This window comes from Maylandia zebra, linkage group LG6 (genome assembly GCF_041146795.1).
Source record: "Maylandia zebra isolate NMK-2024a linkage group LG6, Mzebra_GT3a, whole genome shotgun sequence".
Lineage (NCBI taxonomy): Eukaryota > Metazoa > Chordata > Actinopteri > Cichliformes > Cichlidae > Maylandia > Maylandia zebra.
Window position 1 is genome coordinate 33,352,628 of NC_135172.1, and position 27,167 is coordinate 33,379,794.

At 41.5% G+C, this 27,167-nt stretch overlaps 1 protein-coding gene across 11 annotated transcripts in view; it reads right to left on the bottom strand.

Moving 5' to 3' along the window:
- Positions 1–315: 315 nt before the first annotated feature.
- The window catches only part of add3a (adducin 3 (gamma) a), a 101,310-nt gene continuing 74,458 nt past the window's right edge, over positions 316–27,167 (bottom strand). For 7 of the 11 annotated variants that reach the window (XM_004539135.5, XM_004539133.5, XM_004539136.6 and 4 more), the window contains 14 exons: positions 22,296–22,434; positions 21,563–21,714; positions 20,673–20,753; positions 16,313–16,462; positions 15,723–15,866; positions 14,730–14,828; positions 13,025–13,201; positions 11,014–11,271; positions 10,677–10,781; positions 9,789–9,875; positions 8,989–9,024; positions 8,175–8,298; positions 5,610–5,702; positions 316–3,374 (listed from right to left, as the gene is read on the bottom strand). In XM_004539135.5, the coding sequence (XP_004539192.2) occupies positions 3,124–3,374; positions 5,610–5,702; positions 8,175–8,298; positions 8,989–9,024; positions 9,789–9,875; positions 10,677–10,781; positions 11,014–11,271; positions 13,025–13,201; positions 14,730–14,828; positions 15,723–15,866; positions 16,313–16,462; positions 20,673–20,753; positions 21,563–21,714; positions 22,296–22,434 (1,896 nt within the window). In that variant the 3' untranslated portion in view covers positions 316–3,123. The remainder of the gene's footprint in view (positions 3,375–5,609; positions 5,703–8,174; positions 8,299–8,988; positions 9,025–9,788; positions 9,876–10,676; positions 10,782–11,013; positions 11,272–13,024; positions 13,202–14,729; positions 14,829–15,722; positions 15,867–16,312; positions 16,463–20,672; positions 20,754–21,562; positions 21,715–22,295; positions 22,435–27,167) is intronic. The other 4 variants (XM_004539137.5, XM_004539138.5, XM_004539139.5 and 1 more) reach the window with 4 other exon arrangements.

Here is a 27,167-nt window from a genome sequence, read left to right on the forward strand (position 1 = left end):
GTGCCATATTTTTCAGTTTGAACTATAAACACACATACGTATACATTCATATTAATTCACTCCTTGATTAAAGATAAAGGCACCAGAGTCCCCCCACCCACCACCACCAACAAAGCGTCCTGTATGTCAGCACAGGTCTTTCTCTTCCATGAGGCTGTTCTACAATACTGAAACCTCATGAAAATGCAGCATTAAGCTTATAAAACTACTCCGTTCATGGAAATGTTAAAGTAAAATGATTGTGTATGGATTATGTCAAACTAAAGCTGAAGAATGATATGGACTGTGAAGCACAAACATGAAAAAAAATGAGCATCGGGTTCTTAAAATACAGTTTTATTTGTGAATTTACACAGATTAGCAATACATCTAAAAGCAACTCCATTAGATAACCATTTATATAGGATTTTCACAGGTCACAAAGTAGCTTGGCTCATTCTGGCATGCCAAAGCAAAACTCGTTCTTTTTGTTTGTTTACTTTTTTTTGGTTTGTTTTTTTGTGTTGAACAGAAAAAAAAAAAAGAAAAAAAAAAAGAGGGTGAGACATTAGCAAAGCAAGGTGCAAACAGTCAAAAACAGATGAGAAAATAAAAAGGATGTGATGCAAATTCAGTTCATCTGGAAGCAATTTTGCTAAAAAAGAAAAAAAGGGGTTAATAAAAAAAAAAAAAAAAAACACCACCTAATGCGTTCTGCAAACTTAAAAAAAAAGAAAAAAAAAAACCATACTGCGATACAAATGGAGGATGAAAAAAGATTTCCTGGAGGAGCGATGTATCAAAGAAAACCAAAAAAACAACATCTGAGTGGTGAAAATATGGTGTGTTAGTATCAGGTTGTCCTTTTCCCCTGCTCCTGTCTACTACACACAGATAAGCACTTCCATTTCCTCTCTTTCTCCATCTTTCAGTTGTGTGACCTCAGTTCTTCGCCCGGAGCCAAAAGCTATCGTTTAACACGGCTAAAGATGTGCCCCTAAACCCTCCCGCACTCCCTCCAAATCCAATACTTCACATTGCTAGCTGGGATATTGGTACATCTGGTTAAACTGCAGGGGGGAGGATATGCAGCAACCCATCACACTTTGGCTTTGCTGAGTTCAACTGTGGGTCATCCGCCAGTTACAACAGGATCGTGTTTAGAAGAGAAATTACAGGAGGGGAGGCTTTAGAAGCTGAAATAATGACCGGGCCCGGAAAGGAATCATAAAAAAATAAAATGTCCTATGACCTCCTAATGATGTTCCAGTTCTTGGAGGAAATAAAACAGCAAATTAAGCAAGGAGGCGTAGCTGCTGTGAGTGTAGCCACTGCAAAAATATAAAATAAAATAATAAAGTTTTGAGGTGCCTGAGGGGTGTCGATGCAGTCACTGGGGTGATTTAACAGAGTTCTTATTAGGGTCTATGACGCCTGAGCAGGCAGATAAGAATCACAACCCTTGTCTTATTAAAATAATGGAGAAAAAAAATTACAATATGGCTTAAAAACACACGCACGCACGCACAAACACACCAAACAAAAAGACGTCACCGCTCTACTCTCCATGACCCATGCTTCCCATCGCAGCTGGGGACTGCGTTTAGCAGAAACGCTGCTTGAGCACAGTAATATTTTCTCACGTGTGACACCAATGAAAGATTATTCTGTCCGTCTTCATTCAACTCACTTTCTGGGTCCTGACCGCTCCCCGACACCATGCCTCGCTTTCTACTTGCACGACTTTTACCAAATTACTTCACGATCCTCCTCACTGGTGAAACCACTTGCAACTAAAATGTGTTATATACCACAAAAAGTGCTGCACCATGAAATAAAAAATATATAGCTAACGAGAAAATAAATCTATAGCCAACATATCCAGTTTTCATATATCTGTGTTATATAGTAACTTTGTGTACTCTGAAGGTTAGAATATAATTTGAAAAAAGAAAAAAAAAAAAAATCAGGCATCACTACAGAAGACAGCCAAATAAATTCAGTTGCTGCAAAAAAAAGAAAACAGGAAAAAAAGAGAAATCATGCATAACATCTGTATTCTCTGTAGAAGCTTAGAAATGAGTACAAAACAGTCAACTAATACCAAATTTGTGTTCAGTAAAAATGAGATGACAAACTAGAAATAGAGATGCTTGCTTAAGATGAGATTGTTTTTTCCTCCCATTAATTTGGCAAAAAAACCAACAAACACTGAGATGAAAAGGACAAGATGAAAAAAAAAATGCTACATAAATATTCTCTCTCAGATAAAAGTTGTGATAGACTGTCAGCCTCACTGTCTCTACTCTTAAAACTCATCTGTAGTTCAACCACAACAAGCTGAAAAGAAGGTTTTTGTCAGAAGCCTGTGCCTACAGTAGCCTGAAGAGCGTGAGAGATCCTCTCTCACAGTAAATAAATCAACACAAACCCTGTGGCTGTTTTCTTTTTCCCTCTGAGACCAGTTTTCCAGTGTGACTTGAAATTTTATGTGGTCTCGCTGTTCCGTATGCAGAGTCAGGTGACCGGGATATAAAAAAAAAAAAAAAGAAGAAGAAGGAGGAGGTAAAAGGGCTGGAAGGTCTTAGAAGGGGAGGAAAAAAAGCGTTTCTTTTAAACGTGTGCAGTTTTACAACACTCGGGCTGCATTCCAATTATTTGAAGCAAGAAAAAAAACAACGTGGTTTCACGTTCCATTTTTCAACCCGGGAATAATCACAGGAGTAGCCAAAAACTCAGGATCTAAACCGGCCTTCAATGACACTTTCAAGGAGCCCCGTTAAAGCCCTGCACAGGAGGTCAGGTGTGCAGACACCCCACTACCAGCCCTAGCCACCCCACATCTGTTGCAGTTTTAATCTGTGGCCTCACTTGCCCGCCCCAAACCCCTAAGCTTTCTTGTCTTTTTGCAGAAGGAGAAAACGTCTCTTTTTTTATTACAAACAGATTTTTGTTAATTCGTTTCCTCTGCCTTTTGCACATAAAACCTTTTGTTAAAAAACAAATAAAATTAAAAACATAAAAGGACATTTAAAACAAAATAAAAACAGACATTATTAAACAGAAAACGGGGGTTTGCTTGCCCCTCATTCTTCTATGCAGATGATCTCCCCGTCTGCCTCGCCCCCTGCTGCCTGCTCGCTCTCAAGCCTCCGTCTTCTCTTTCTTTTTGTTTTTCTTCAGGAAGGATGGGGTGCGGAACTTCTTCTTCTTCTTGGTGTTGGGCGACTTGGAGGGCGAGCTCTCGGGGGACAGGGCCTCTTCGATTTTCTCCCCGGAGCGCACGGTGATCTCCACGCTCTCGACGCTGGTGGTCAGCTGGCTCACGCGCTTTGACAGCTCCTCGTCCACGTCCCCGTGGTCGTTTTTACCGTTCATCAGTCCTGTGTGGTTCTCTGCGGGAAGGGAAATTAGCCAGACACAAGTTAGAGGTGAAAACATCGGGCACAACATCTGCAAGATGTGATAAATTCTCCCACGACAAAGAAGAGCTCCCTGGATTTAAGTGTTCTTTGGAAGGGATACATGTAGGGTAAATCTATGAGCTGCAAGGCATTCTCTTTTCAAATAAAATATTCTTTGGCTTTTTACATCATGATCATGTTTAGCATTTTGGCATACAAGCTATTATCTGGTAGTTAAACAGAGTTCATTAAAACTGGATCTTTTCTAGTCGTTTTCCACCAATAGGAATCTTCAGCTTGTGGATGTCCACCAAGAACAAACTCATAACTATTACTGGTGGAGCATCACTGAGGTGCATGTTCATGTTATCATATTGGAGGAATGACTGATTAAATCAATATATTTTCCTCACACTGAATATGTCTCATCTCTTATTGTGTCTCATTGTGTCCTCTTGTGCCAAATGCGAGGCTCTGTTGTCGGATGTACTAATCACACAGTGTCCCCGTGCTCTACATATTTCGTAATATCCCTGCGTAAAAACCCCAGTGACCTGATAGCCCAGAGAGTCTGCCCTCCTTTCAACCCAACAAAATGGGAGCTTTGAACAGCACACTGCACACACTGCCTTAATCGGTGTTCACGTAACATGCCGGGAAGCGTCACATCTCCGTTCTCTGTGCTGCAAATGCAGGTTAACCAATCCAGGGCGCTGGTTTCATATTACGCACCAAACGTGTCCTCTCAGGTTATTTTCATCATTGCATAAAAACCAGATGGTTGGACTAAAAGGCTTGCTGTACACCACGGCTGACCTCATGGTGACAGTGTCAGAAAATATAGGTCCCCTGAGTGAACGCGCCGTTATTGGTTAATTGTTATTGTGTGGTTTTGCGTGTTTGCCCTGGAAGGAAGTGGACAGGAAGCCAATCCCATAGTGCCATTATTTACAACTTGTAGAGAGACCTCTATGATCCTGCCATTTCTTGGCGGCACACCAAATGGCTTCAAATGTCAATCTTGCGTGTTAACAGACGAAATACATTCAAAGGGCGGCAACAGGCAAGAAACCCAGTGATGTGAAACTTCCCATTACCAATCCCTCAGATCTGTGATGTTAACACCAAATGAACATTCACTCTTGATAAGTCTTTATAATGATGCGTGTAAGACTGCGACAAAACCTCAAGTTTAGATAAAAACACTGAATGAGCCAAATAAGAAAATCAATACCGTCTTGTATCTTTCATTAGGAAGTGATGCAGAGCATGACGGCAAAGCTCTCAATTTATTGGCTGATCCATGTTCCTACTCTCATCTATGGCCACAAGCTGTAGGTAGTGACCAAACGAATATTTAACTGTTGGCAAAATGAGCCTTCTTTGAATGTCTGGGCTCTCTATTAGAGATAGGGGTGAGCAGCTCAGAGGAGAGATGCTGCTCCTCTACATCAAAAGGAAAGGCGACTCAGGCATCTGATCAGGACGCCTTCTAGGCAAGGTGTTTCAGGCATGTTCAACGAGGAGGAGACCTCTGGGCAGGACATGGTAGACAGCTTACCCCCCCAAGACTGTCTGGTGAGAGGGGGGTCTGGGCATCACTACTCACACCGTAGCAGACCCAGATAACTAGCAGAAAATGGAAGTATGAGTTTTCATCAGGAGGGAGTTCGTTTATCTTAGCAATAAAATGAGAGAAAAGTGCTGGGCTGATATAACCACAAATTGATGCCATTTCTTGAAGCAGCTACTCTCTGGCAACCAATTGCAAAATCACAGAAATCCCTGAATGCTTGATAAGTTTACAAGACTTCAAGTCTTTAAAAATTGCTTCTCCCATTGCTCTAAAAAACAAACAAACCTTTGGACCCTCAATGGCAAAATAATAAGTGTATAAAATATGAATTCATACCTTTCAGGCAATGCTACATTTTCATAACCCAATATAAATTTGAATTGTCCAAAAAAAAAAAAAAAAAAAGCCAGAGAGGTATTAAATGTAGTGAAACTGTTGCAGTTTCATTGAATTAGATGACCACGTTTTAACATGAAAGACTAGTTAGTACAGCATGAGCTAGTTCAGGCACTGTATAATAAGCATTTAGTCTATTGCAGTTAAATTTACGCTCTCATGCTCGTCCACAAACACACGTCGGACATTAAAGTCAAAAAGCAAGACAGTGAAGCTCATTCTGAAAAACAATTCAGTCTGTGAGTGAGTGATACCTTCTTTAGCTGAAGTGCTTTGCGGGGACTGGGTGACAGACAGAGACTGAGAGAGAGTGGAGCCATCGTCAGAGGTTAGCTCGTGCTCGCCATCTGCAGGGAGGGTAGGGACGGGGCCAGGTGGGGGGAGGTTGTGAGGGTTGGATGAGAGGATTGTGGCAGGGTGTAGGGGGTGGAAGTAGAGGGAAGACAGCAGGGGTGAGTGGGATGAGAGGTTGGAGGGAATTGGGATGAAGGGTCCGGAGGGAGTGGGGTGGGGAGGTTGACAGATTAGTGGTAACACACACACATGTTAGAATCAGGCCATGCACAGCTGTTTTCCAACAAAATTTACAAAATCCTTGTCTGCTGATCACCCAGCTATCAGAGTGCCATCAATCCACCCGCCCCCGGGCGTGGGTGGCTGAGCACACACTGTAACATTTTGCTAAACCTTAACACAGACAACGCTCTTGATGGTGACTTGTGGTCCACTGCTAGCTAGACCACCAAAGTTTAAACTTTCTTTATGAGATGTCTCATTTACATAGACTGAAGTATTTGTATTGTGAGACATTTAAATACAGAAAAATTTAGTTTAGGGCAAGAAAGAAAAGAAATCTCAGTCACTCTTATATAGAATAAGGAGATTATGAGAAAAGTTTATATTCTTCTTTAAAATAGATAAAGAAACAAGCATAATGAGTCCCCTTTGAACTTTAGATTCTTAAACAATTCTATCCAACCATAAGGAGCACATAGTGTTGCCACGCAGCTTAGCTACAGTAGCTTAATTTTATTTTAAACACCAATTAGTCTGAATGAAAGACGTTCCCTGATCACTTTAACACATTCATTAGTACGTTCGGGCTTACACATCGAGCTGGCAGTCGTCACAATCATTCACAACTCCTACAAGCACAGCGTATAGGACGTGTTTGCATAACAGCCTGATCTGTGCAGTGATAGTACTCGGTGTTCTGTATATACACAGATAAAAATGCGTGCGAGCCTCAGATGAGATGATCTCAGTGTGTGTAGTCATTTGCATGAGCTTTGTCACCTCATGTGAAACATATAGCACATAATACGCATCTGTACATGTGTTCATACATATCTATGTCACATATAGCTCAATTTGATCAGTTCTCTTATATAATGCGCATTATAATCAATCTGTTTTTAAAAAAATGATCAATATATACAATCTGCATGTCACAACTAATCGCAGGCTAAGCCTATAAACGTGTGTGTGCGTGTCCGGGCCGAGCATGTATCAGGCCTTTCCAGACGGTCTCCAGCTTGTCTCCAGATTGGTCACCGGGGATTCATGGGGCTATGGGGGCAAAAGTGTCATAGCAACGGGCTCTGATCATGTGGCGGGTGTGAAGACCTGCTGTCTGTTCGCTCTGCCATCTTAGTCACACTGGCCCCTTACACACATACAGTCGCACCATGTTTCATATGCACAGAAGAACATTTGCAGCCATCCATACACATGGCCTTACCCAAATATACACAACACACAAATACACATTCACTGTGCTCCAGTGTGACAGAAGGCCCCCCAGATATTGATTCGCTATTGATTTTTCCTCTGCCTCTCTGAAAGATAATAGGACAGAAGGCTAATATGATTAGCCTTGACTTGTGTGTGTATTTGTGTGTGTGTTGACAAGGTTAACACAGTTTAAAGCAGCCATAGACCTTGCATATAGATATAGACGTATAGGTATATAGATGCGCGTCTGTGCACGCGTTGACCGAGATCATTTAAATCTTTTGTTACCACCAGACTGCTGAGAGGGCACAAAGGAAAGTTGAGCTGTTTACTAATCAGTCTCCAAGGGGACGGCTTTGTAATTGCAGAACCAATTTTAAGAAATCCTGATTAGTTTTAAGCTCAAGTTGAAATCTGCTCCAGCTGTTTATTTTAAGGACTTTTGAATATCTGGCTCTTAGTGTCTTATTTTTTCCACAGTTTAAAGTCTTTTAAAACGTGCAAAAAACCCCTTTAATGACTCAAACACCAACAGTAGTTTTAGGTGCCGATGAGCTTTTAATCCAGGGGCAACACAAACTGATTTCACTCAGCTCTCAAGAGATACAAGCGGAACCGGATAAATTCATATTCAAGATTTCTTGAGGTCTTAGTTTTTCCTTCAGGGTTATTAAAGATGATTGTGATGGTTAATAGACCAGCATTTAAAAAAAAAAAGAAGATTTACTTTAAATAAATGTATCAAAACCATGATATAAAGTGATAAATTAAAAGAAAAGGACCAGTTTCCTGCACCGGAGTAAACTGACGCCAGCACCCAGCTAAGCAGATGACAATTCCTCTTGCTGGCTCAAACTAATCTCCCGATGTGCGCGCTCAAATTGTATCTTGCATATTGATTATTGATCCAATTTGTTTCAAGCCCCGGCTCAATATTTTGTTGTTTAATGAACCTTCACCGATTGGTAAGGTCGTCTGCAGCTGGCAGCAGGAAAGAAAACTCTGGGTTCGAGTTCATTTCGCCATGTGTGCGTGAGCTTTGATGGTTGTTAACAGAAGTGTATTCGTGAGCGTATGTGCCGTACCGCTGAGGCCCAGTTGCCTTCTCTCCACGTTCTTGCGATACTCTTCCAGCGCCTTCTCTGACAACTCACTGAAAGGGTTGGGAGGCAGGGGAGCCATCTGCTCTTCCTCTGTGGGCACGTATGGCTGGGGAGGAGACAGGCAGAGGGGTGAGGATGGGACACACGTACACAGAGAGAAATAATCAGGAGGCACTGGCACACACTCTGAAATTTAAAAAACAAACCATGTACTAACACACAAGCACACACCAAAGGTACACGTACCAAAAAAAACATGCGCACACACACACACACACACACACAGAGAGAAAACAACACCGCCTCTTTAGTCATGACTGCACTGACCGACTTAAAAGAAAAATACGTTTTTTAAAAATGGCACAAACACCCACTGTGTCTGAGGATGACAATCATTCATTAGAGGATGACTAAGGCAGCTCGTGTAAAGATAAAACCACATCACAGAGTCCACATCTAATCAACTCCACGCAAGATGTTTTTATTACTCACATTCGTGCACACACACACAACGCACTTGAGCTTAAATCTCTGCTAAGCTTTCTGCCTAAAAATGTCAGAAAAAGACTCGTGCTCCAACAAATCATCACACTTCAACAACTCTCACGAATAAGTGCAGTTTCGTTTAAAGCAAACAAGTAATACATTGAAAACAGTTGTCAATTTTAAAGCAAAACTCTACTACAACACATGCAGTGGTTTTTGATCAGAACGAGTGATGAAGTGTTAAAAATCATAAAACGAACAAAAAAAAAAAAGTAAAAAACTAAAAACAACCACAGACAGGAAAACGTACGTTGGTATTTACCAGAACGTTTATCTGCACCAGATCCTTCAAGACAAAACATTAAACCACGAAACCATCAGCACCACAACTTCTAGTTGAGACATTTTTACTTCACTTGTTCCATTAATTTATACATTCAATTCTATCCTTGCTAGTAAAGTGCAACTGTCAAGAGCTTCATTTCATCCGTTATAAATGTGTTTACTTGTCTCCCCCTAGTGTTCAAGAGATGTCATTAAAGTGGCTTAAACTGGCAGTCTGAACAATTTTGGATAAAGTTTTTTTTTTTTAATAGTTTTGGAGAGTCCTCCTCCTCTAATGTTCTCACTAAGTCATTAAGATTAGGAAACTCCTGTAATATGCAGAAAAGCTCTATCATAATCACAAAAAAGCAAATCTCTAATCACCCAGAACAACTAAGCCCACCTATAAGTTTCTCCTTAAAGTTAGATAAAGATGTCCTGCAAACCTCAACTGTTTTTATAGCATTATCAACACCAGCTATTCTGGATTTTCTTCAAATATCTGTAAGGACTTTCTGTTAATTGAAGAATATCCTGCAAAAACTGTTTGTCATGTACCCCGGTGTGCCCTTTAAGAGGAATTAAAAGTATTTATTGTTAAGTCACAGCATCTAACTGCTTAAACTTTATGCATTTTTTGTGAAAACCTGTCTTGTTAAAACAGATATTAGATGTTACACATCTACAGTTTACCACCAGATACTTTCTTCTTTGAAGATCTGCTCTCTAAAAACGACGGTTTCCACAGAACACGAGGTTTAGAGGCGAGAAAGAGGAAATTCTCACCTTTCGCGGTTCATCGACAGGGATGCCTGCGAGGTGCTGAGACCGCGGCCCTGATGACATCACATCAAGCCGGTTCTGCTCTCTGATCTGTAACGGGACGAAACACACGGTGACTTACTCTAATAACCCAAACAAGTGAACACAAACATTCTGTCAGGAATCAGGACAACATGCCTGATACAGTCAGATGTTTCAGTGCCTAGATTTGTACTGATTTTGTAAGATGCTCTAAAACCAGTGCAGTGACAGTTCAAATGTAGCCGTCTTCACAAGCACTGACTACAAATTATACAGTAGTATGATTACATGGGGACCAGACTATACACATAAAAGTATGGTAGAAAGAGACACTCTTGACAACAACTGTACAGTAGGCGACTCTTTAAAATTATTTTTATAACTAATCTACTTTGATACTATAAATGTTAAATTTAGGGGACTGGCTGCTGTAAATCCTCACCTCTGTTAATCTGAATGATTGATTTCGACTGTTTTCTGCTTTGTTTGGTGATTTCTAGATAATCTTTATTGAAACATTATTACCTTTATAGTAAAATTAATACTATTACTATTTAGCATGGCTCTAGTTAGCTACCCCCTGGTGTAGATATGCTCATATTTGGCTTTCAGAATAGTAAAACAAAAGAAGCCCACAAAAAAACCTGACACTTCAAAGTAGCATCGTGGCTGTTATGCCCTCCTTAAACATATGAGGCTATGATAGAGATTTATTTAATCCTTAATTATGTGTCAAGTGTTAATATCCTCACATTTTTAAACAGAACCCAGAACAAAATAGTAAAGTGTATCCTACAATTTCTGTCACTCCATCTTTAGATTTTCGTCACGTTCGTAGCATCAAGCTACGAAAATGGTAGTTTTACTTACTTTGTTCCTCTTCGCCAGCACTTCAGTGGGATCTGTGTTGAGAGGGACAAACTGATTGGGATCCTCGATACGAATTGGGGTTCCTGGGTCATCTGCCTTCATCCACTGTTAACAGAAGACCAGTGAAAACTTTGTTTCAAAAAATATAATAATAATATTAATAATATTAAAAATAATAATGATGATGCAGCTGAACCCCTGTAGTTCACAATTTAGCCACTAGATGGTGATCTAGTACCATTTGTTCTTAGCACTGGGATGCAAGTCCAGCCAAAACACAGCAGTCCACAGTAGCTGTGGGTATGTACACACTAACTTTCCCAGCCACACTGCTCACCGTGGTTGTCCGGCTGTTGTAGCGCTCCTCTCCACCTTCTACGCTGACCTTGGTGTAGCTGTTGGGTGAATTGAGCCAGCGTGTCTTCTCCCTCTGCTGCCGCTGCTGGAGAAACTTGAAGGGCAGCCGTGTTGCACCACTATCCGCGTCCTCTTCGAACATGAACGCTGTAACCGTGGCGGGGATCTCGACGTCGCTCTTGTGCCTCGGCTTCTCCCGGATGATGGGGTGCCGGTATGCATAGCCTGTCCTGTAGCCCTAAAAGGCGTCGCAGAGGATCACATGTAGGGTTTGCTTTCTTTTATCTGGTTTGTGCTGATCCATACATTTACATAGGCCTTGTCATATGTCACAGTAGTCTCCCCACATCATCCATGACTACTGCTCCAGAATAAGTTTTGTATCATGACATTGATTTCACAGCTGACATTATAAATAATAAACATTCAATCGGTTTCGTTTTTAGTACATGAACGACAGAAATGAGCATTGATTCCTGTAATGCTGGTTGGCCTGCCAGTTTCATAGTTAGTCACATGGAAAAGAAAGACTGTGCTTTGACTGCAGGCTTTCTGGCAACACAGAGGACAGCGTTAGATAGTCATTTCCTGTCTGACCCCCTTTTTCTCTCACCCTTTTCCCTCCATCCTCTTCCTTTCCTCTCTCTCTCTCTCTCTCCACTTTATTCCCAACCATCTTTTTCTCTCACATTCCCATCGCTCGTCCCTCAGTGCACTCTTTTAGTCCAGCTGGTTTTCAGACAGTTTTCCACACCAGGCTTGACAGCGAGGTTCCGTTCTTTTGTCTTTCCCCCTTTCCTTTTCATCTCAGCCCCCACATCTCAGTCGATACTGACATTTCAACCTAACTGAGCTGGCGTGATCTCCTCCTGCAAAATTCTGCTTTATATTCAGACATTTCTAAATATTCACAGCTGGCAGCTTGCCGAGACACAGTATAACTACTCGATTTTTCTCCCACTTTCTCCCTTTTTGTTACAAATGTGCCTTGGTCCTGTCCTGAATCCAAGAATTTATCTGACACAAATGCCGTTTATGAAGTGTGTAAAGGGGGAGAGTAGGAAAGCAAGGGAGACAAAGATGAACTATTCAAAGTTGCAACAGTCTGGGAGGCAGTGATTCATTGAGAAAGCAGAGGGGGAAAAGAGGAGAGAAAGGTGGGAGGGAAGCATGGAGAAAGGTGAAAAGTGTCGGGTGAAGCAGGCGAGCGAAGCACACGCGGATAGAGATGCAAGGAGGACAAAAGGCATGAGAATCTGAGACAAGGAAGAACATTCAGCAAATCTCCAGGGACTGAACCACTCCAGATTTTTAAAGTTATCACTGTACTAACAAAACGCTCCTCCATTTCCTTTAAGTTTCATTTGCTGTTCTTTCCAAAGATGAGCTTTGGAATCAGCACTGCTTCTTTGCATTGCACGTTAAAAGTTTAGTTTACTGTAGGTGGCGCCCTTTTCCAGTATTGTTCACCCACACTAGCCACCACAGCTAGTAGCTGAATAGTTCTCCATCATTAGTGCAACAGAAATAAGACTGAAACAAACAGAAAGGTGAACTAAAACGAACCTCAGACCAAATGTGTGCCATAGTGGTTAAACACCAGATGTGACACTTTTATGAAATCCATATAGGCCTGTTATTATCGTTTTATAAATCAGTAACTGAGTGCTTTCACACTGGATACCCTTGGATACCAGGGATTTGTGTCTACTCCTGGTTTTGAAGCAGGGATCTTACTCATGTTAAGTGAAACCAAGATGGGTTACTTTGCTAAAACAAATGATTACACTCCTGATTTCACAAAGCCACAACAAGTAAAGATTAAAATGATTTATTTTATGATTATTATGCATTTTTTGTGTCATATATATCTTTTTTAAAACCATGCAAGTGTTTATTTAGGTCTTTTTTGTGTCTTTTTCGGGGGGGTTTGTGTGGTAAACTGACAAAACTTTCACTTTTGATGTTTAGGTTTTTCTTTATACACTTACCAGATTATCCAGCATCCTCATCAGAGACTCAAACTCCAGCTCACCGATTTTCCACTTGTATTGCCCAGCCATGTTGATAGCACCCGCCGAGGCGACGGCGAACACTCGTGATTTGTACTTCTCCTGGTCCAGCACTATAAGGTTGTCCACACCTCCAGCACAAGAAATGGCATTAACCTGAGGACAGAGGGAGACAGACGTGAGCTTCTACTGGTGGCTGGTGGCTTACGCAACACAAAAATAAACAACACCCCCCTCCTTCTCATAATACATGTGCGGCATTGGATCATCTATCTAAAAGGAGCATAAGCAGGAACAAATTTCCTGACCATTTCCCCTGCAGACTAAAAGTGTCATTTAGCAAAACCAAAATGAGAGACCCCTCCGGCTACCACGGCATTGAATTTACAGTAGATGACATGCAAACATGCCTGAGGGGATTTATTTCGAGAAATTAAGCTGGGCTGGGCTTTGCGGGATGGATTAATGTTTTCTTTTGCTTGACCAGGGAGAGTCAATCAGGAGATTTGGTTTGCTGTTACAGTGGAGCGGGGGGGCACAGCCGTTCATCTCTAAAATCCACCATATTCACCAATGAACAGGAAGACACGCAAGAACAAAAAGCAAGACAACAGAAATCCAACACAGCTGTATTTTCACTTATTGCTACAACTGCCCCTTCAAAATGGAAACAGCTGCACAGCAGTCAGCTGCACCAACCAAACTACCACCGAGCAAAGTGGGCAGTGTTTATCAGCTTGTTACAGTTTGATATTCTGGGTAATTCACGTGGATGTTATTTTGACATGCAGCATCCACCTAATCGATGCTGCAAACCAAGCACACACCCCAAAGTCAATGACACTCACTAATAACCTCCACCAGCAGTGCACTACAACACACACCAGTAAAAGATCCACCATCCTGCAGCCCACAGGACCCAAAGAATCCACTGCTGGACACCAAAGGTCACTTAAAGAGGACGTCTGGCAATATGTTAACAGGTGCACAACAAACAGATCCAAACCCTTATAAATACACGGCAGTGAGAAGTGTCTGAATGACCACTGAGATTTAAAAAAAAATATTATTTCTTATGTTCCATTTCAAATACTGCTGCAGCTAAGTTGAGCTAATCCACAATCCCTGACAAACACGCCACCGCTCTCCGGGCTTATCGCCATCTTATCGGAAAAGATTACGCAGACCGACACATTACATGAAATATGAATATACACTTAAGATAACCTCAAAATGAACATGCAGTCAATAAACATTCATTCATGCTGCCCAATTCTCACCCCTTGAAATCTTATGTATCACCTTCTGTTCAGCTTTACTAATTAAAAACAAAACACGGAGAACACCATCCTTCTCTTAATGCTGCTTTGGACCAGCGTCAACAATAACACATCAGATTGTTACTCCCTTCATCAGACTCCTAATAGCCTTATTATAAAGCTGTGTTTGGCCAACATTTTCCACATGGGGAGAGATTATGCGTTAGAGTGTTCTTAAAATAGAGAGGGAGAAATGTGAAAGCAGCTGTGGAGATTAGATTTAGCAGGAAAGCTACCGCCCTCCTGGACTAATGCGTGTGTTTGGAAGCCGAAGAGAGAGAGTGTGAGTGTGAGCGTGAGCGTGTGTGTGTGTGTCGGGCAGGAATGTCCTGGGTACCAGCAGCACTTGGCTCTGCAATGTGTACCTGGATTTCACAGGCATACTGAGCGCTGTAGATGTAGTGAAAGGCCTCTTCGATGGTCTCCCCGAGAGCAACCACGCCGTGATTCCTCAGCACCAAAACCTGGAACGCGCACACAGAAAAAGTCATTGTAAGCATCAGAAGAGTCCGATCACAGAGAGGCACTACAGGTCCATTTCTCTAACTTGTATTAAATGAGACCGTTAGATGGTGTTTATTTTATTTATTCAGCAAGTAACCAAGTCAATGGAAGTACTGATGGAGAATGTGCGCGCTCATGCTGATTTGTATCCAGAAGCTCTGTTTTCTCTAGTTCTTAAAAAATGTTGGCCCAGGGGACAGAAGAGCTTCAAGAGTTTGAAGGTTGAAATCATTATGATTTTATGTATCAACAAGGGCTTGGCCACTGGGTGATGACATCAGAACCTGGCAACAGACAAGCAGCGGAAACTCCCTTGAATTCCCAGAATGTTTTCCAGTTTAAATTCCATCAACCGGTGATTTTTTTTTTTTTTTTTTTTTAAAGACGCCAGAAAGCAAGACATACACATGGAAGGCAAATAGAAAACCCACAATAAGGGTGCCTGACTGCCCTACTATTGCTCCTTGTTCGAAATAAACACCCTGATATTTCAATCGTTTTCCTGTCTTAGGTTAAAGGGATGAGATCTAAAACAGGCTTGATTATTTTGAACTACCCCAACATATGGGCCTAAATTGCTCCAAGCCTCTAAAAGTTTTGGTCTGTTGTCTGAAAGACTGCAGAAACGCGACTCAAAGACACATTTTGGCTCTTTTTTATCAGCAAACCTCTGGGACATACACACTCCAGTCTGAAGCTAGAGATACTGGTAGAAAGGTTTTTAATACATCTGCACAAAGCTAAGTTTATTGTTTGCACTTTTTATTTACCGTGTGGATTCTTCAAATCGCAAACCAATTATGCAAAAGTGATGGAAGATGTTGCACAATGTTTAGTCTCCTCGCTTCGCCTACCTTTGTTGTTGGCCCCAGGGCCTTCTGTAGCTCTATGCGCTCATCCTGCTCATCCAGACTGCCCTGGTAGTTGTAGTAGGCAATATCACCCAAGATCAGCGCCTCTTGGGAAATGGGCAGGATACCACACTTCATAGATGACACCTGAAGCAGGAGAAAGGTGAGAAGGAGACAGCAGAGACATGCCAGCAATGAGAAACGTTGACCGGTGGATTACAGCTGTATAGCTGCATTATTCTTTAACGTTCGGCAGCAGATGTTTCTCATTGGTGCTCCTGTGGGAAGAAAGCTTGGAAACTCTGGCGCTCTCTGATGACTGCGGTGATGAGCCTCTTTGTTGTTGCAAAACTTTCATTTCTGCGCTGTCGAGTCGTTTAAAGATATTCCCTTTTGGTCGAGGTGTCAAGGTAATTTTACGGGATATCACTTCACTATTCAAATTCATCCAGCCTGAAATACCTCTTCTCAAATTGAAATCACACCCCTCTTAAAAAAAAAAAAAAAGCATCAAGCACCAATCTGCAGGGAAAATCATCACAGAGAGGTTTGCAAGGTTGGGTATAATATAACGTGTGGTAATGTGAACTTACAGCTGCTGTGGCAGGAGTGTGCACGTGTATGATGCAGCGGATGTCTGGACGCATGGAGTAGATGGCAGCATGGGGGCTGAAACCTGCGGGGTCGATCCTCAGGTTGGTGGAGCCCTGGTCGATCACATCCCCGATGATGTTGACTTTCACCTGGGGAGGCAAGGATAGGGTGCTTTGAGGATATCTGCTTTGAGTGGTTAAAAACACTTTAACCCAAGCAATAAGCGGCAAGAGTACGGCAGGGCTTTAGAGGCCACAGAGAGACGATGTACTGTAAACCATCACAACATCAGTGAAATCAAATATGCCGATACAAAACTAGCTCACAAGCAGGTTATAACCCTGCAGTGTTAACCAAGCAGGCCTAAAGATAAGCCAACATCTGTGAGTATGATGGCACAGAAATCACATTACAACAATTCCTCCTTTCTGTATGCTCATCTCTGGGAAATGAATTTACGCTTTACCAGGAAACATAATAGTGGAACGGAGTGGACTCACTGTGACAACTTCATTACCAAGCAGTTAACAGTTATTCGATTACATGACCGGAGAGAAAAGCATTCGAGTCAAAAGATATATAGAGGACCTGGAGGGACAGAGAGTACAATACCGGGGGGGGGGGGGGGGGGGGGGGGGGGGGGGGGAGAGAGAGAGAGACTGATAACTGGACACAGAGACTGTGATATAAAACCTGGAGGAAGAGCAAGTGCAGATGTCAGTCCTCACAGTAAAACCTAATAACAAACCGAAAACACAACTTTGCCTGCAGACCTTGTGCACAATTGGCATCACTAAGCACATGTTGTTCTGTGATACAAGCCAGAAGCAGCCTGCTCACATTTCTGACCCCCCCCCCCCCCAACAAGGTCCAAGAGTGTGTTATCACACCAGGAACACGGCATCCATCATCCAGTCAGAGGCTCATGAAACAAACCCAGTTCAAACTGAGCCAGCTCAAAAGTGTGGGGTTTGGTACTTAAAGTGTGCGTGGAGCAGGAAACTATTTCCTTCCAAAATTAAAGGAATTACATTTTTTTTAAACCCCTTCAAACTCTGTTTTTAATCTCTCATCATCATATTACTCAAACTAAAAACCCACCCTTCCCATCCAGGGCTTCTTCAGAGCTGTGCCTCTACTCATTAGCTTTGGTAGCAACAGATCATTTTTATTTTAGGAATAAAAAACGATTCAATAACAAAAACTGCACAAACCTACTGGAGGTGTGGCTTTAAGTTTTCACCTCGCAGAAAACTTGACACTCGAGTATTGATCACTGAGAATATAACAGATTTTTTAAAAGTAAGACCAAAGTGTTACCATGGGAAACTTGCCACTACTCAAACTTCTGAATAAATAATCTTGTTTTACTTGGTTTGAGGTTTATAACTACTTGGATAGTTTAGAGTGTATTTCCTTTTACATCCTTTTTAGATCTGGTCACTACTTATTCATTCTTTAGTAAAACAAGGAAATTCAGTAAGACATTTAACCTCAGAAAACTGCATACGACTAAAAATATTGTTGAAAATTAACCATATTGTGTTGGCACGGGGCCAATACAGCGCCTGAGCAATTACCAGCTCGACTGGTTAATACGTCTCTTTCCTGAAGAGAGTCCACAGATTGTTTCCGATCTTTGGGTCAAATGAGGCTGAAAATCCTCAGACGCATTCTGAGTGGTGTTCAGACTTTTAAAAGGCATATGGGTGTTTGGGCAGATGAATTTATTGATCTTTCCAGCAGAGGAAAGTGAATGGCACTAGCTAAGCGTGAGTAACTAACCCCATCTATGTCTCCACACACCCCCTCCTGACAGCCATAGCCAGCTGCCGTGTGATCGAACACCGTTATGTCACATGGCCGGTCCATTATTGGATCACCCCCGTCACGCCCTTCAAACTTCAGCCCTTCAAACTGAGAGGCCCTTATGGCCGGTGTAGCACCTCTAATCTTAAAAATAAGTCAAAGGACGTGTCAAAGAATCTGAAATGTGATGCAGCTGCATGGTAGGGAGGGGATTAGAAGCTGATAAGGAGAGTGGGGCCAGAAGCAGGCAGTTGAAACTGAAAAGGAAATCTCTGAATTCCTTCAAGGGTTCAAGGTTTCCTGATTCAAGCAAATCAAAGAGTAAAGAGAGTAATTCTCTCACCTTTTGACTCTGATGTGTAGTCAACAGTAATTTCAATGAGAAGTTTAGAGACATGAAATGGGAAACTTTGCTGTGACTTCAGACTAAACTAAAACAACCAGATGGACCAAACATTTTTTCTTTTCAACTCCAAACTCAAACTGACCTCAGAATCACCTCAAAGCTCAAAGAGTAATACTGACAGGGAGAGACAGATGCAAACTAACCAAAGCCAACTGCACCACAGCTGACCCCAACACAACCTTTGACACGCTTTATTCTGGATGACTTCCTCCTAATCAATTTCTTTGCCTTCCTAAACTCTTGAACTTAATCATGTAACTATTGAGCTTACTAAGACAAAGCCGGCTGAAAGTGGAGAGAGAGATTAAACAGATGGATATAAACAAAGCAGTGCCGGACTGGCATCAAAACACAAACACTAAGGAAAATCTGGAAGTGCCAGGTTACACGAATTTGTTCTGTCTTTCAGCGTATGCAGTGTTGTGGTCAACTTTACTGCCCGACCACAGGATAGATGGATGTGGTCCAGACAAACAAACTAAAAATACTCACAGCTGAATAAGTTTGCCATATACTGCTTTTAAGGATTCTGTGGCTTCTAGTAAAAGTTATGGCGAGTAAGTTTGATTGAGTTTGCAATCATGGACATGATTAATTACACTTTACAATGATTTGAGCCAGAGACAGAAGGTAAGAGCATCATCTGTTACTTTGTGCAGCAACAGAGCTAAAACTAAGACTAACACAACATTGTCAAAGGTAAAAGTTTTCTTTTTGCTAATAGAATAACAGAAAAGTATACTTGGGAGGATGAACAACCAAGAAGCCTGAATGGACTTATCAGCCTTGAGCTGACATTTGACAATGAATATATGGCATGAACCAATGAACCAAAATAAATATGAACCAAATACTGCTGGCATTACTGCTATTGGTAAATAAATAAATATCAAGTTTTATCCTGATTATTTTGTTGCAGTACTGAACTATTATTTCTGTGTGCTAATCAAAGACATGTCAACGTCCATGTCTAACTAGTTAACTATTGCAGCAACAGGTTTTTGAGGCAGCAAAGTTACCCTAGTGAAGAGTCTGTTCTGGCGGTTTCAGGTAGGTACGCTTGTTTTGTGTCTGTACTGCAAAGAGAATTTATTGTCTGAAATTATTATCAGCAATTTGGCACTTTATTCCCTTTTAAGGAAATAAAGCAGATTTTCAGGGCAAGTTTACAGTGTCTGTGCTGAACTAAAGCAAAAAAGACAAACAAACCCCTATTAAATTAAAAACAGACTCAAAAATGACTGAGTTCAACAAGGACATGTTCAAACCACTCAGCCACCCACGAGGCTTTACTATCAGGAAGTAGCAAGTTAGGCGCAGAGGTTTATATCACTACCTTCTAACCACTCTCGCAGGTCAAAAAGTGAAATCAGCTTGTCAGCGAGGTGCTGACAGATTTCACAATCTGGCTGCAGAAGCACACCTGCAGCATATTATCCCGGATTTTATCTGTTTGCGCAGGTGTCGAAGACAAAGTAGGAGAGTACAACAAAGCTACTACACAGAGGCGAACCCTGGTTCTGTTTTTTAAATTGTCAAATGGAAAAAGCAGAAATAAACAGAAGTCCGACAATCAGGATGAGACATGTTGATGAGACAAGAGCAACAGAAAGAGAAAAACAAAACGGAGACAAACCGAAATAGAAAGTGAATTAGAGGGAGCTGAAACGTACAGAGGGAGGTAACGAGGTTGCCAACGAACTCTTAAACACATTATTGCACATTTAGCGCCGTGGTATGTCGAGCACAGCTGAAACTGGGGAGACGGACAGACTGAACCACCTACAGTGTTTGCTGACAGAGAAACAGAGTGGCTAATGTCAACATGAGAGGTGCCGGTGACACAGAACATGATAAACACGTACACAAAAGGGACAGTCAGAGAGAGACGGTGGGATCTTGTGCACAGAGAAGACCAAAAAGCACTGGAAAAAAGTTCATCTGGTAATGGGAGAGCGCTAGTTGAGTAAAGCAAATGCAAAGCCATTACAGTCCAATGTAATGCTGGCACAGTTACACAGAGAAGGATGCTGACGCAGACATTTACGATGCATTTCATTTGTAGCAAGAAATTAAATTAACAGGCAGAGCTTGTAGTTAAAAAACTGTCTTTGGATGAGACCACAGTGGCTCGTGTTTCTTACCAGGTTTGAAGCAGATGCCTCAACAAATGAGAGTCCTCTGGGGATGATCAGGATGTGGTCTTGTTCTTTACTGACTCGGCCCTAGGAGAAAACACAGATTGAGGACTAAAGGTTACTTTTAGTTAGAAAAAAAATTAACCAGACCCAAGTTGGGACTGCATTAGGATAACAAAGCATTAAGAAAGAGTTGAAATATGGACTAAACAGTCAGATCTGCAATTAAAACATGCTTGCCAGCAACCTCCCTGTACATTTCTGTGGGCAACAGGGAGTCAGATACAGCATGAAATGGAGGAACTTGGGTGGAAGTGGACTGCAGAGTGGTTTGCCGTGGTCCAACCACTATGGGGAGTCTAAAGTGGCTCAGATAGCGTGCCTTATATGAGACAGCCATTTGTATGTGTAGAAGTGTATCAGCTGAGCCATCAGCTGATGTGGTCACAAAGAAATTATTGCAAAATGCATTGAGGCATTGTAAAGTCATCACTACTAGACTTTCTTGGGAATTTTGCACGGCACTTAAATAAAAAAAAGAATAGTGCAATATATAGCATTTAAACAAAGGCATAGAATAGTAGAGGACATTCTGAAAGTCTGTGTGGACAGTTTTTGAACTGTAGTATCAGTTTTCTGTAGAAAGTCAAAGGTTACAATAATCTTTGTTGTGAATGACAAGCCAGGTATTTAAGTTGTGATATTAAAGATGTTTTTGTAACCTCGAGACAATTACTGTTAGACTGAAACACCCTTGAAATGACAATAAAAGCTTTCTCTGCAAACAGACCCTCAATGTTTGTACCCGGAAATAATACAGGAGACGGTAAAATTTATGAACTAGATAGATAATAGGGAATTTCCAGTACATCTGTGCTTTTGGAATAGTGTCTTACTGTGATGTAGGAGTTGGCGAAGTGTGCCCAGCTGAACAGGTCCACCAGTCTGTAGAGGCTGGCCAGTTTACAACGTGTCAGCTTCTCGCCTTTCACCATCGTGGTGGATTCCACTCCGTACAAGTCGTTGATGGGAGTGACCATCCCCAGGCCTAAATGATCATGGACGATGAGAGGAGGGGGAGCAGGAATGTTAAAAATGCAGATTGCGGATCAGGTGGTATTAATATCAGTGACAACCATTCAGGACCAGACATCTGTAGCTAGCATCTGGATTTGTATCTAATGGTGTATCTGACTCTACATGAGAATCCTAATTTACACAGTGGGGTGATGCGAGCAGCACTCAGTCCTTTAATGCCTTTTGTTGTCTTTAATTACAATATTTAAAAAATTAGCTAAACCAAAAGGCTACACAGTTTCTGACGTCTAATTTAGCATTAGTTGTGCATTCCAAGGCTTTGACTTCACATATGGGACTCTTGGACAGAAATTGCAAAGGATCAAAACCCATGGAAATATGCACGGCTTTTCCGGAGTCTGGGGCTGGGATGTCTAAGAGTATTTATGCCCTTAAGCACACAAAGCTCATGTTTGTGTATAGATCTCCTATATTCCAATATTGAGGCTGTGCTTTTGTTTTTCAGTGCAGTTCAAAGTTATTGCACCCAGGGCGCGGATGGCATGTGTTAGTGTCTGGTTGTCTGGGGTAACGAGCACAGTGACCACTTACTGAGGGGGGAAGTGTTGAAACCGGCAACTGTGCTGGCCATAAAGAAGTCTGCGATCTGCCTGAGGGCCAGCAGGCCAGTGGGGTTGTTCCCCTTCCGTTGCTGCTCTTGGATCAGGCTCTCCAATTCCTCCTTGAAAGCCTGAGAAAGATAGGGAAAGACAAAAGGTTGAGAGGGGACACGAGCCAACTGAGAACGTAATGTGTCAAGAACTACAAATCTAACCCTCAAATTAAGAAAAGCAACAGTAAAAAGGATTTACCGGTTAATCTTCACATTGTGACTTTTAGCACATTATCAAGCCTCGTTTAAAAAAAAAAAAACAAAAACAAACATTTTTATTCCATATATAAAAATGAGCCTTTACGTTCAACACAGGGGGCTTTAATCAGGTGTTATGCAGCTTAACTGGGAGACACACACACCCACACACACACACAAAACGAAAACATTTCACTGAAACTGGACATCCAGGTGTATTAATCTCAAAGTGAGGCAATATCACAAAGAAAACTAAGACTATGGCGAGACAGATGAAGATAGGAGGGAGGAGAAAGGAGTAGATTAGTAGTGACAGAGAGATAAAAGAGCAAAAAGATGTGGGAACATTCAAAGAGACAGGAAGAATGCGAGTAAAGACAGGAAGATCGTGGGAGACGTGCTAATCACAGATTAGACATCCTATTTGGGTGTCAATCTGAATCATCCTAAGAGCGCTCTACGAAGCTGGGCCCAGATTAGCTAGATACACAACAAGCTCCGGAAAGGTTGCTCGTCTGGTTAGCTCGCTGCTTGTGCTTTGATTGGCTGCTTGGTGTAACTGGGAGAAAGTTAGTTTGTAGCTAATCCTCTTGTCCAGTCATCTGCTGAGTCCACAGACACGATACAGTATATGCTAACAAGCTCTTATGCAGACCCCATAAACGCACAGCTGATTGAGTGACATAATACAGAGTACTGGGTAAAGCATCTTTCTCACAGTGCTCATAAATCAAGTCGAGTCATAAATCCTATTGTAGATGTTAGCGTTTGAAATATGATGGTGTTTAAAACTGCAGGTAATATTCAGCTAGGCTGTATAAATAACAGCAAATGAAGTAATAAATCCATCTGTATCTCCAGATAACCTTTGTAAGGTTTTAACCTCCCCCGGGGGCTTTCTCACCTCTCTACCAGCTGACTTTACTAAAGCTGTAACCAGTACGTGCGGGTTTCGGCATTTAATCACACATGTGATGTTCTTATACAGCACATGCCGACGACAGGTAAAGTCCGACAGTCTGAGTTTGAGATATTTGATTTGATCAGCAAGAGTTTATTTTGTGTTATCGTTTGTTTTGGTTTCAACTTTTGTTTCTACCTTTTCCTAGCAGACCTTGGTCATCCAAATAGCCTCATCAATGAGGTGTTGTAGGTAGGTAATTGCAAATAAAAGGTAAGTTGTTACTGATATACCATCAAGCTAAAGCTAAGTGATTATCAAATCACAGATACTGTTAGCATGTATGACTTAAGGTTTAAATAACTTGTGTAACTTATTTTAAAACCAAAAGATCAGAAGTGTTTGACACATCTTTACTGACTTCTATTCCTTCTTAGTGTTTATGTGCCATTTAACACAGAGTCTCTTCTAAACACATCTGTCCAGATCAATTAGTTGTTTTCATCATCTATTCATCTCATACACCTTTACATTTCCGTCTATCAGGTAAATCATTAAAATCTTTAGTTTTGTCTCCAATTGAACTTGCCATCATCACTGACAATAACAAAAACACTATGAAGCCTCTTTAAAGTCCTGATTGAAACTTAACACCAGTGATGGAAACCTCTGGAAAGAAAAGAGCACCGCAAGAAAGCTGAATGAATCCACAAACCCTTTTTCCGAGCAATGAAGCCTCCAGTAGGAAAACATCCAATATTGATACCTTTATTTCAGTACTTATGCAACAGTCCACACACTCCCAGTGGAGCTGCATTAGTGCACAAAAACATCACTGACACTTAACTTCCTCTTTTGCCCTTCAGTCACCACACTGGGATGAGTCCATTAGTGTTATGCGAATGTTTTGTCGTTAAATGTGGATCAACCCCCTGCGTCAGGACACTGCTGGTTCTGAACTACAGCCAGACATTCCTCCATCCCTGGTGGTGAGGTTGCTGGAGCAACTGGTCTGCTGCGGATGTCTGACAGTGGTGGGTCTTCTTTGTTTTAAGTTGCTGTTGTTCTGGGTGTCAGTGTTTCGGAGACTGTTGTGCAATCAGACTGACATTAAAGTCACTGTACTAAACCTACAGTAAATTAGAGCCGTGACTCAGAAACGTATCACTGCGGCAGAATCCGTGTTCCCGACTCAACTACAAAGTTCAGTCTGTGCCTAAAAGTTCTCTCTAATCTCAAACTGCGAGCTTGTCACTAGTTGTTCTTGTGAAACTGATGACATAACATGAGCAGAAATCCCATCATTTGGTACAGTTAAACCTTTGACATTGACATTCTACCGTTCCTTAGAAGTGGCTAACATTTAGCTATTTAAACACTTAGCACATACCCACCAGAGTTGTGGGCCTGGACACTACGCTGATAATAAGTCCAGTATACTGCATTTCTGACCTTTTCTCATTAAGTGCTGAGGGATACAAGATGCATAACAAATGAAAGGGAAAGTAGTATCAAGTGCAATCAAAAAAGCTACAGCGTTTAACTCTATTGACTATAAATATTCTTCCACCTTGGAATTCACTCATTCCATTTTGCAGTCACTTGTCTCCAGTTGCCTAGGTAACACTAACATATTTATTACCAGGTCATTTATTAATCAGCTGTTTCCTGCGCTCTCATTGATAGTTGCTTCCATCGCTTGCCTGGAAGTTGAGTAAAGTTTATCTCATCTCCAGCCCACTTTGGGTCATTTCTCCTGTAGTCACTTAAAGTTACAGAATATAATTCACGTTCTCTGATCCCTGGTCAACATTTCACTGCGAACACAGCTTAAAGGCAGAGAATACGATTGGCATCATTTCTTGATCATCAAATCCATCCATGTCCCTTGAGACCACTTCTAACAGGATACAGTTCTTTCAAAGAGTAAAGTTGATCATTCCAACACTGCAATGATTTCCAGGAACATGATTTTTCTCTACAGGGACTGGCAGACACAAAACATTCCAGCAAAATGCCTCTCATGACAGAGCTGCTAGATCAACACACTGTAGGAGTTAAGGACTTTGGTTTTTCCTTTAATTTGTCAACCAGTTTCCGTGTGACTCTTCAGTAGCTGAATGCGCCACCATGTTCAGCAATGTAGACCAAGGCAATGAGCAAGATGAAACAAGAGAGATGTGAGAGAGTTGCAGACCCAGAAAACAAAATAACAAGCTGAATAGCTTCATAGAGCTTACTGGAACCACAAAGAAACCACAGAACCACACGCTATTCATTGTTAAAAGAAAAATGTCATCCCAAAAGAACATGGTTCAGTCATGGTTCTTGTGTTGCTTTAGATTTACAACACAAGCACAATTACCTGTTCAGTACATGGATTCAAATGGCAAACATTTGTGCCAATCAAGTGGCAGAAAACACATGGGCATAGCAACACACACGCGCGCGCGCACACACACAGGCATCTGCTCTACAATTTATGTTTCGCCATTCCCAAGAAGATTATGACAGCAGGGATTAGGTTCCCACAGAATAATCCAGGGACCAAAAAGTGGATCGTATCATTAATATTCAGCAAAACCTCCACATCTCCACAACAACTAAATGACCGTCACATGTCAAGTTTCCCTTTTAGCCACAGTGCTCTACCTGCTCATCGTTTAAATACAGTTTCCACCTTGACAACCTTGACATGTGGGGGATGGGTGTCAGGTGAGTTTGGTGAACCAAACTCACCAACAGGCAACCAGGCTAATCAAGTCTCTCCACTTACTGGAGGAAAAACAAAACAAAACGATCCAATCAGAGAAATGAGGAGGTGTTTTCATGGCTGCTCCAAAATGCCAACAGCCAATCTTTCAAAATTGAACTGCAGCGCTGCTGAGAATGTTAAGTCGACATGAGGGCTGGAGCTTGGCCAGTTTCTCAGTGGAAGGGTAAAAGCCTGAGGGTGGTGAATATTAAAAAACAAAAAAAAAAAAACAATGAAAAATCAAACTGAGTATCTGTAGGAAAACACAAATGGAGTTTCAGATCTTTAGAATCCAGTCTATGTTATGTTAATTTAGCATTTATTTTATATTACAGTTGGCTGATATCGAGCTTTTTCATGCACATATTTGAGCTGATTGACTGAACCATGTTCTTGTGTGGTCTTGTGTGATTAGACCAGTAGAGAAAGATATTTTTGGTGCTATTCCACCGTTTCTGTTAAAACTGGTGTTGCAGATGCAGGTGACGTTTAAACCGTTGATGTCATCCTGTGGAAAAGACAGACGGGACTTTTTAATGAGAGTGTTGGAGCAAAGTCGACCTTGCACGTCTGTGCTTGTGCTCATCAAAGAAATCTGTGTTGCTCCCGATAGTTTCACCATTACCACACACACACACACACACACACCTCATGTCTTCATGTAAAATTACAGTTTTCTATGAGTCATTGCAACACAGTTTAACTGAGTGCAATACGAAACAGGTTACTGCTTTAAACTTTAAAAGATGAACATTAAGTTTCAAGTAATGTAGTGTCTTCTACAAACTATCTTGGGATCATTTACCGTCACAGGTTAGGTTTACGTTCACCTTGAAAAAATAAAAAGCCTTGCATTACAGCCAAACTGAAGGAACACAATGACCTGCAATTTCAGGGTTGCTGGTAATAAACTGCATCTATCTAAAAAAAAGAAAAAGAAAAGAAAAGCACAGGCCA